The 11638-nt window shown below is 31.0% G+C and overlaps 1 protein-coding gene across 2 annotated transcripts in view; it reads right to left on the bottom strand.

Annotated features, from left to right (window-relative positions):
- Positions 1-280: 280 nt before the first annotated feature.
- LOC106467241 (nephrin-like) overlaps positions 281-11638 on the bottom strand; it is a 139452-nt gene continuing 128094 nt past the window's right edge. Inside the window, exons 9-14 of one of the 2 annotated variants that reach the window (XM_022395976.1) lie at positions 10973-11101; positions 10474-10504; positions 9685-9776; positions 7645-7811; positions 4431-4628; positions 281-863 (exon numbers count right to left, since the gene is read on the bottom strand). In XM_022395976.1, coding sequence (XP_022251684.1) covers positions 4476-4628; positions 7645-7811; positions 9685-9776; positions 10474-10504; positions 10973-11101 — 572 coding nt within the window. In that variant the 3' untranslated portion in view covers positions 281-863; positions 4431-4475. The remainder of the gene's footprint in view (positions 864-4430; positions 4629-7644; positions 7812-9684; positions 9777-10473; positions 10505-10972; positions 11102-11638) is intronic. The other variant, XM_022395971.1, reaches the window with a different exon arrangement.

The raw sequence follows: 11638 nt of genomic DNA, 5'->3' as shown, positions 1-11638 counted from the left end.
TTCGTTCTATGATCTATCATTTTACCTTTCTACGAAATCATTTACAACTGATATTAATAACAATTACTGAATATATTTGTAATTGTTCATAATGAGTCAGACAATTAAGTTCAGCAATTAAAAAGGGGAAGCAAAGAATTCTTCATTTACAATACTCATATTTAAAACCATGCTAATGTTTGTATGTTTTAGTTTTTTAACTGGTTCATAATTTAAAAAGTAGTTATAAAATTAATTAATCAATAAAATCCTACCCTTTGTTTTTTTATTTTCGTTCGTCTGATCAGCATACGTGTTTAGTAATACATAAATCAACTACTAAACGTATATTTTCTAAATAATAATTCAATTGCTTTAAAATAAATCAACATTATTAGCAGTCAGAAATTGCAACCAGGTATAGTTTTAACTCCTGGGTGCAATGGACCCAGTATTCAACTAATACAGTACAGCAACGTAAGGAAAAAAAGGTAAAATAAGCACAATCTTAAATAAATGTATTATTTTATTCATGATAATACTTATGTCATCATTTCGTTAATTTGTCTAGACAGAGTCAATTGGATTGGACCGTGTTGTTAGTTCCAGAGTTAAATTCCATTGATTATTTATCTCTAAGATGTTAAGTACATTTTTCACTTTATAAAGCTGGTCACTGTGGATTATGTATAATTATAATAACTTGGATCTGAACATGTTATCAACTTGTCAACAAGCAAAAGTATTTTAACAAGTTTAGTAAGGCTCTTCTTTTCTACAGTTCGGCATTGCTTAAACATACAAGTTCATATTCGATCGAGAGATGCTTGTTGAACACAGCACTTCATTAAATTGATGTACATCAGGTCTTTTATTGGGTACCACTGAAAAACAAAACATCTGTAAGGTTATTTTAATGATGTACTATTAGGTAACTAAGAATAGTAAACTTACTTAAAGCAAACTTATAAAGAACCCTTGTTAACTTGTTAAATGTATATATAAATAAATTATTTTAGTGTTCATTTGAACCTGTACCACTTAATTTAAGTCGGAACAACTTGAATACACAAGTTATAAATGACCTCGACATTTCTAAACAAACTACGTAGAAACACTTAAGCGAACTTTTTCCGTTTTTATTGGTTAAAACATCCAATACATCATATAAATTAAAAACAAATGTTTTAAGTACACTTCTTCAACATAATGATTGTGTTTCTGTTCTTCATATTACAACTATTTGTTTTTCCTGAAGCGAAATTACCATCCAATCTAGCTTCTGCAACTAAGTGAATGTGTTCTTGTGACAAAATGCAAGTTGATGTTTAGTCTTGTAGAAATACAGAATTTACTTTCTACTGTAAAATTGCTTGATATTCATGGTTGGATAAGTCACGATTTATGTGTTTATAACTAGAATATAGAAAACACATACCTTCGAGTTATCGTTGTTGAATAAAATAATTTAAGTTCAAGCATCTATTGATCAGAAGCAACCTCAGGACTAACACGCGTGCCACACGCTCCAATAACCAGTGCATAAGCAGAGTAACAAATCAAGAAAATTACAACTTTAAAAATAGAAAGGATTGTTTTATAACTTTTTCACAAACCTACGCAAAGGGCTATTTGCTCGTAGCCATTCTTCGGTTTGAACTGATAGATGAAAGAAAAGAAAGTTAGTCAACAGCACCCACAGCCAACTCTTGGGCTACTCTCGTCTGACCAAACAGTGAGGATTAACCGTCGCCACTATTATAGTGGCCTACGTTCCCAAAGAGCAGAGCGCAGTTTTTGAGGCAATGGAGCGAAAACCATGAATCTTTGGCTTCATAGTACAGGCACGTTAGCTACTAGGCCTAATACAGCCAGTCAGAAATGTTAAAAGTGTCATTATGTCTCGAAATTGACATTAAGTGGGACTTAATATGCGACTCTGTTTACGGGACAAATGTTTTAACCAACAAAGCTGCTTTGTCTCGTAAGCTGCATTGGTTTGTAGATATGTAGGTTATCAAGTTTCTATAAAAAGGAATTGCCAATAAGCTCAGTGATTGATATCTTAAAGATGTAATTTACCAAATCGTGGTATACATTTAATTTTCTACCTTGAAAAATATAGTTAATCAAACTTTGATGCTGTTTGATCAAAGATGGGAAACTTTTTGTCAAGTTAAAATCTGGTAAGCTTATACACACAAATTTAAAATATTTCGATTTTCTGCTTTACAATTAAATGAAACCTTTAGTCTCAAAATTCTGTCCTAGCTTGGTTCATTTCATTTATGTTAAAGTAGATCATTACTGAACGAAATAGGTTTTTATTCTTTTGAAGATTCAATTTAGATTAGAAAACAAACCAAAGCTTAAAAATGTGTCCTAGTTATGTAATTATAACCGTGGAGTAATTGTAAAATAGTGTATTTGTATTTCATAATTATCTTCAGTTTTTGAGCAATGTTGAGTTTTGTTTTTCTTTCCTTTACATTTTTACCAGCTACCATAGTATTTCATAATTAATAAAATAAAATAAACAACAACGTCGGTTTCGTTAAAACGTAGCCATTTTTGAATTAAAATCAATATAGGATGTGTTTATTTTTCAAAATTTGAAAATTTTATATTGATTATTACGAAAAGGGTTGAATTAGTATGAGAACAAAAATTCTGATAAGTTTAGATCCTTAGTGTAAGAAAATAAAACCAGTTCAACAGTATGTAATGTTGATGTGTTCAAACCGAAACGAAATTTACACAGCTTTAGAACAGCTATTTCTTTAAAAACGTCCATTACCATCCACTTCAATGTGCAATTTCATTTAGTTAGAATGAAAAACTATTTTATGGTTTATTTACCAAGACTGAAATATAAGAAAATAGTTTAACGAAATTTCTGTACGTAGAAATTTAGTTAGTTCTATGCAAAAAATAGCTATTCTCTTCGACTATATTTGTACTTTATCTGAATTTAATTAAATACGATGTGGTAAATAATGTTTCACTTGTTAACTGTAAAAGTTTAACCACAGATTAGATTACGTTACAGACATGTAAAACAACTATGATAAAACGAGTTATCACTTTGAACATTTTTTTCATAAGTAATAGATGATTTGTTAAATTCTGTCTATGGTAAATGCATGAGAAATTACACACACATATATTAAAATAGGTGTTCTCGATTAAATGATCAAGACACTTGTGTTTCGTTTTATTGTTTTAATTAAAAAAATAGTTGCTTTAACATGTTAACACGCAGAAAGCGTACGTAACATTAATAATGAGTTTAAGTTATTTAATTATTTAGCTTTTAGTCCCTTAGCTATCACTAAGAAGAAACATTTCCACGAATTCTAGGAATATTGTCGCTTAACTTGATTATTCTCTGATCAAGTGAATCTCTCGAGAATGTCGATCTTCGTGCTTGGAGAACAAAATAAACCATGTTAATTCTCATTTCTGTCGGTGTTAATGAACTTTACCATACGCTTGCATCAAAATTCATTTATTAAATAATGCACCAATTTATAAAACAAATATATTCATTAAGACGTTGCTAATAACTCCCGTAACCATTTCTTTCTCAGGTTGTATAAAGAATGCTCGGAGAAAGACTCCTTTATAAAGACTGTTTAGGAAACTCAATGTAACTGCTAATGAACTCCTAACATAGTTATGAAGAATGTTAATCAAAGGCTCTCATGGTTATCTAAGCAGAATTACTTAAACTTTCAAATAACTTTTTTAAAAAATCGTAATGAATGTGGGGTTATAAATATAATAATATATAATCCACAAATGGTTATCCAAACTTTGTTAAAGGGTTTATTCATTTTAAGTTTTCAACTCCATTGCTGGAGTTTTCATCAGGCACCTTTGGTTATCGTAAGCCTAACTAGACTGTTGTTAGCCTAAAGCAAGTTTGTATTTTATATAATAGATTAGTTCAATGTTCTTTACAACTGATTATTTAAGCTTTGATTACAAATCAAGTAAGATAAAAAAGGTTACTTAAAAACTCTTTGTATAAGGTCAATTAAATAAGTATTTTATTCTTGAAATAATGATTAAGTATCATTTGATAGTTTCCATACAATTGACATATGCTTGATTAGCTAGTTATAGACACGTAAAAGCGCTTTAGTAACCATAAACAGGGAAAACATTTCGCAATAGCTAGTTATTGACGAAAACCGAAATATTTCCACCTCATTCTACTTTGAAATGAAATTGTAACACATGTGTTAACCGTATTTTTCTTTCATAAGTTACTATGATAAAAGTTGTTACACAAAAATCATGAAATAAAACTAATTCCAATGCTGATATATAAATTCAGAACTGATACATTAACGTTGTCAACATCGATAATCTTTGCGACGAATTTATTATCTTGTAGATGGAAAATAAAACCAAACTGAAATTATTTTCAATTCATAAACACGTACATAATCTAAATTACCTTTTGCTGACTTCGCCAAGTTAATATTTATTTAAACTGCACTCTCGTGTATATTTCTAGCTATTAGCATTTCCTCGGAAGACCCTGCCTGTGACTTCTGGTCAGTAGATTTCCACGAACCTTCTACTGAAACTTGATGCCGCTTAGCGTATAACGTTGACTGAAAACCTGACGAATCGTCTTCCTGTAACAGAAGAATACAACATGCGAACACGGCATAAAAAGAAAACATAAAACCCAACCGTGTACAAGTTTTAGCTGGAGTTTCAAATCAATAAGCCTCATATAAAGAATTCCCATGTTAGGCATTAGCTTCTTTATGAAATTAAGTAACTTTGAAAAAAAAAATAGCCGTTTGTTATAACAATATTTTTGTATGTTGAATGGCATTTCAAATTATATATGTATAAACTGGTAAGAAAATAAAATGAATATACTGTGTGTGTTTTCACAAATTGCTTACAAATACTAAGCAATCTTATGAACACTTTTTAATGCCCAAAACTGTATGTTTAATTCTGTAGCGAAAATGCGACTATACAACTAACGAAAGCATCTGAAAATGAGATAATTTTGTGTGTTCGCGCTGATATCATAACAATGAAAATTAGCCTAATATGGTAGATTGTAACAAATATTTTAAAGATATATACGTATATACAGATAAAGTCACAGTTTTGGTAACGTTACAGTTATGAAGACCTTTTTCTTTCTTAAATAATCAAACCTCAATTCATGCTATTCATGATCTTAGCTCCCATTAATGGTTCTGTTGTGTATATGATTAACAAGTTTTCTTTTCACAGTACAAGGTTATATGTCGAACCACATCTTATCCAACTTCGAACTTTTAATTGAAATCAGTTCTGTGAAAATGGAATAAGAGTTATCTGTTTATTTTACTCTTGAGCATAATTTCGGGACACACGCATATCCTTGCGGTATTTATAATGCTTGTTCGATAGCATAATTTGAAATTAACTGTCTTATACATTTAATTTCTTTATAGCATAAACTATGAACAGAAAATAAGTCTCGCACCACATAAGGAAGATATACTAGAGTTTAAGTTTTAACGTTAAAATTAGCGAACTACATACAGTTTTTAGCTGATGTTTCTAAGAAAACCACATCCACACTTATCACGAACATTGTAGAAATTAAAACGTACATCCACACTTATCACAAACATTGTAGAAATTAAAACGTACATCCACACTTATCACGAACACCGTAGAAATTAAAACGTACATCCACACTTATCACGAACACCGTAGAAATTAAAACGTACATCCACACTTATCACGAACATCGTAGAAATTAAAACGTACATCCACACTTCTCACGAACACCGTAGAAATTAAAACGTACATCAACACTTATCACAGACATTGTAGAAATTAAAACGTATCACTATGATCTAGTGCATTTTTTTATCGTAATAAACTTTGGAGTTTGTCAATTTCCGGTTAAAACATGAGGACCATAATATAATGCCTAAAATAAATCGTTTAAATCTTGAACTTAATTTGGCATTCTTTATTAAAACTCAGTGAATAATTATAACTGATAAACAAAGGAAGACTATTTAAATAACTGTAACTGCTTAGAAGTAATTAAGGCAGAAAAATCAGTGAATGATGAGTAAGAAGATATTCTTTATTCGAAACTCACGAATATTTATTAAGAATAAACCATTTTGTATGGTTAAAACTACTTAAAAAAATCTATAATCCTACTTACGTAAAACAAAAATTTTAACTGCGATTTTATAGATAAGTTTCACGTTATCTATTTGTAATTAATCATGCAAAATTTGTAGAACTTTCTTTGCACGATTTTTTGTTAGTCGAATCTAAATAACAGATCTAAGGAGATTGCGTAAAAGTGTTAAACTACTCTCGTGATAAATTCAATTACTAAAATGAATACGTTTAGGAATTTTTGCTGTTTCATTTTTTGTTTTATGTTCAAAAATTAGAATGCCCATTTAAGAAATATTTCGTCGCACTTGTTCGTTAGTTAAGTTACGGAATTACGCTTATTATTCTAGTTTTAACCATATCTAGGTCTCTAACCCAGATTGGATGGCTAATTCTTTTTACTTAAGTCTGCCCTCCAATGGCAAACGGTATGTCTGCGGACTTACAACGCTAGAAACCGGGTTTCGATACCCGTGGTGAGCAGACCACAGATAGCCCCTTTGTGTAGCTTTGTGCTTAACTTCACAAAAACAAATACTTAAGTCTTTTAAAAGTGTTTCCCTCTTAAAGTTTTTCTTCTTCAAATAGAAAAACATAAAATGTAATAAAGATAAATAAAAAGTAATAATTTATAATAGATACTTGAAATCGTCGGTTCTTGTCCACGATTACAGAATTGAGGAAAAACATAGACAATTGTACGTTTCAAAATACTTCATTTATTAACGACCATGGCTTCGCCAGTAAAGGCATCACAGGTACAGTTTGTTTGTTTTTGAATTTCGCGCAAAGCTACACGAGGGCTATCTGCGCTAGCCGTCCCTAATTTAGCAGTGTAAGACTAGAGTGAAGGCAGCTAGTCATCACCGCCCACCGCCAACTCTTGGGCTACTATTTTACCAACGAATAGTGGGATTGACCGTCACATTATAACGCCCCCACGGCTGAAAGGGCGAGCATGTTTGGTGTAACGGGGATTCGAACCCGCGACCCTCTGATTGGGAGTCGAGCGCCCTAACCACCTGGCCATGCCGGGCCACATCAGGTACAGACTGAAATGGTTTGTGAACAGGTTTTTATATGTGTCAAATAACCGGAAGTGACCGTTACAGTCACCTTGAGACAGGTGGGGTAAGAAGCGAAAAAGGTAAAAAACTAAATAGCTTGGAAATTTTATAAATAAATAAAAGTCTAAAAACAAATGCAGAAAAAAGCTCTAAACGACCAAACCAACTTAATCTCCTCCCTATTTCTCACTCCGAATATTTGTGAAACATACAACTGTCTTTCCCTTCTCCCCAATTCTGTAAGTAATAATGTGTTTATCTGCTTTCAACGCTTTAGAAAACATATTTACATTTCAGATATAGGGCCACTTCAGGTCCAAGGTTCAAATATTTGGTGCCTGAAATGAGTTTTTGGTCGTAACGTTGGACATTTTCAGAGTGTTGAAAAAATTAAACGCATTACGTTTTTAATTCTATCTATAACGACTACCTTCATAAGTTCTCTATTATTCCGAGGTTGGCCAAACTCGTTTAAAGATCCTGTAACGTTGATTTTTCTATCACCAGATACAACAGATTCTTCACGGAATATATCTCGATGTGAGTTTTTAGTAGACGTTAGAAGCTGTAAACACTGTTCTTCACAATCAACTAGCCCTGATGAAGAAAATAGAACATATTAATTCATTCAAATACTTTCTGGACATCAAAATTTAATATGAACTGTTTTGTAAAGAAGTTCTAAAAGCAATTAATTTATGTATATTCACAAACATAGAAGGCATTATTTTACGTATATTCATTACCTGTTTTTTCTTTATAAGCACGGGAGTATATTTTTCTTTTAGATCTATTTTAGAGTGCTATAAAATTCAAAGCTAATATTTGCTTGATTTCCTAGTTACTTAAGAAGTATTACGTAACTTAATACTTGGTTAGAAATTTATATGAATATTAGCAGGTATAACTGAAAAAAGAACTGTATTCAAATTAGATTAGCGGCTTACTTAATGAAAATATAATAATAACGGTCATATATACAAGTATTGATCTAACTTCTTTGATAGATTGTTTAGGCAGAGTAAATGTTTATTGAAAGTTATTGACGAATCAGTCAATTATATGCTTTAAATCACTTCAGCTATGTTTATTTTTTAGTTAGATATAAAACACATGAGAAAAACCATATTATATTAGTAAATCTACTCACTATTTAAATGCGTTGAGCGCTCTTTTGGGGGGTGGGGGGTGTAGGCAAAGTGCATTACAGAGAAGAAAAGGGGGGAAGATCTAATAAGTTTGACAAATACTGATATACCCGAACGTATCAATGAATGAACAGAATGAGCAGTAAAATTATTTGAAGAAAGTCTGAGACCAAAGAGATTTACAAAAATGAAATTAACAACAAGCACTCGCGGTTATATGTTAGTCATTTTTGTGTAACCATGAAGGTCTCATATACACACACACACACACAAATTCCTAAGTAACAAAGTCCATCTAAACTCGAGATAAGTTTATATTAAATAAATAATATTTGCACATTTGACAATTAAAGTGAGATAATGCCCACAAATGACTCTACATATACAATATCAGCTTTCCCAAAAAATCTCAAAAGATATGTTGTTGATTGACATATTATGTAGCAAGATAAACAGTTATAAAATTTTTGTATACATTATTACTTTCAGTAATACATGAGATTATATTTGGTACACTTTCCGAATTTACAAAAAACAAAGGAACGAAGACTCCAAAAAGTTAGAGAAACGTTTGGAATGAAACGGAGCTCAATTTCCCATATAAACCACTTTTTAACTGCATGAAGACAGATCAACAGATTGAGGGACGTGGAACTATTGTCATGTTAGAGCAACTTAACTTCTTAACACAATCTGCAACGACCATCGGATAATAATAATAAAATAACACTTCTTCACAAACTTTAACCAGAATTTAAACGAGAACTTTTGTGCTGAGGGACTAATTTTATCTGCGAGAAACACACACATATATATATATGCAACACTTTTTATGATCATCAACAGAACATTAACACGATAAAGTAGAATAATATATGTGATATCAGTACTAAGCACTTGATTATACAAATAGAATCAGTCCTTTAAGGTCATGTATTAAATACTGTTCGATGTTTTGGAAGCTAATATTTGATCAAGTCTCACAGTATTTGTCCAACGACACAGTATTTTGGAATAATGTATGTAATTATTATTTGTTTTTAATGAATTTGTATCTGATTAAATGAAAATTGATATTGCGTATGTAGTTACTTGCATGACTTATTCTTCATTTATATGCAAATATAACGTACCGTGTTGTATTCACTTGCCATCAGAAGATAAATAGCTTAGAAACAATGAACAAACATAACGAGGTTCTCAAAAGATTGTTATTCGTGTCTTCAGAGCAGAATAAAGCTTAGTCTGTACAGCGTAATCAGGCCTGGAATTCTACTTTTATGTCCATCTTGCTAACTAACATGATATTAATATGATGTTACCTTCACGAAACATTTGATCTGGAATGATATCAGGTCCTTTATCACTATGTCCAGAAGCAACGTCACCTCTTTTGTCGCATACTACATCAGACCTGGAACATATAGAACTATGTATGTGTGTGCTTTTTTTCTTTCTACATAGAACAAGCAAAACAAACGAAAACATACATGATATAATTATTATATGTGTGTGTGTGTGTGTGTATTCCAATTCAAAATAAATACAGGCTGAAATGGTAAAAGTGTGAACTAAATTTTTCTGATACATGTCACACCAGAGAAATGTAGTATTACTTTACATAAACTCCAATTACGACACAAAAATTGTAACCATAATCAAAATCAAGTTACAAAATTTATTTAGATCATAATATTAGCGTTTTATTAGTGCCTAAACTACACGTGATACTTAACTGTTATTTCAAAAGTCATGTATATATATGCTTATATTCGAATGTATGGTCTTAAAACTATATGTTAAGTTCTTCAAAAGTTACATTGAATGCAGAGTAGCTGTACACATTGTAACATTCTATACTTTATCAATAACAAATAAAAACATAAGCATGTGGTAATAATAAGTTCAAGTTCGGTATCGTACCTAAGATAGCAAAAATACACTTTTAGCAAATGTCAGATTCTAAATCAGTACGGAAAAACAATTACTTCAAAAATACAGATAAAAAAACAGACACATATAAACGAATGATTAAATTTGAGGCTGGAGTTATGTAAAAAAAAGTATTTTCTACAAAAAAACCTTAAACTCGAGTGTTTCAAAATACTCACATATCACAATCGTTCTCACGCTGTCTGGAAACTACAAGAGTGGAAATGATTACATAGTTAAAATATAGCAATCGAAACTAAAAATCACAGAACAACTATAAAGGCAGAAATACTTTAAACAGCTGTCATATTTCACCTATATATTTCTAAAACCCTTACGCGTCTTGTATCTCATACATACTCAATTAACGTTTTTTTGCCAGATAAAAACCTTTACAGTTCATTGTAATTATTTTATGAATAGCATCAAAAGTATTATTCTTTTAAAATAAAGAAACATAGCTATTATAAGTTTAGAGTAACGAAAATGTGTATGTTAAAGAGCACTGATTTGAATAACCAGCCCATTAATTTGTAAACTTTTATACCAATTCGACCTCAATAAGCAATTAACTCACTTAACAACTTTTAAATGATTTTCTAACTATGTTGTCTATATGACTGTGTTCGAAATATATACTCATTTTAAAACAACAGACAACTGAGAAAGCCAAAATACCTTGTCTTTTGTTCTGTTTTTGAATTCTAAAAGCGATTATTCCTGTAATTGGCGCCACCACCAACACAATGGCCACAATAATTAATGCCGCCAAAACTGGAGCAAGAACTGCTTTGTTGCCTCCATTTCCTACAAAAACATTTACAAAAGGTATAACAAACTTTTGTGCTTTCGCTTTTATTTCAAAATGCAAACAATTATGTGTCGACAGAATATCATTTTTATTGCCCCAAAAGATTAACGAACAGATTTCATCAAAAATATAAAAATATAAATTTATAGGAACTCGCATGTAATTATTTTAAACAAAATCGTATGTCAGTAAGTTATCTTAATAAAAAACCACACCTCTTTGTCAGACAAAATAGGTTTCTGATTTACTTTACTAATACAACTTGAAAATATTAATAAAGTATCTGCAACCACTTGGTTAGTGTCCGTAACAGTCGAGGAAACAACGTCGTATTTAAACATATTCACACTTATACCTGAGTTTCGGTAGCATGATTCAACTTTCGGGGCCCATATTCACCACTAGCATGACTCAACATATACACCTGGAAAAAAGTTAAGCACCCCCAAATATTTTTCAGGATTGCTTATTGAAAATAAGGTTTAATTTTCATGATGTTGAGCAATGTTCATAATTTCAAACATAATTAAAAG

The sequence above is a fragment of the Limulus polyphemus genome, unplaced genomic scaffold, assembly GCF_000517525.1.
Source record: "Limulus polyphemus unplaced genomic scaffold, Limulus_polyphemus-2.1.2 Scaffold78, whole genome shotgun sequence".
Taxonomy (NCBI): domain Eukaryota; kingdom Metazoa; phylum Arthropoda; class Merostomata; order Xiphosura; family Limulidae; genus Limulus; species Limulus polyphemus.
This window is presented reverse-complemented; position numbering and strand designations above follow the sequence as displayed.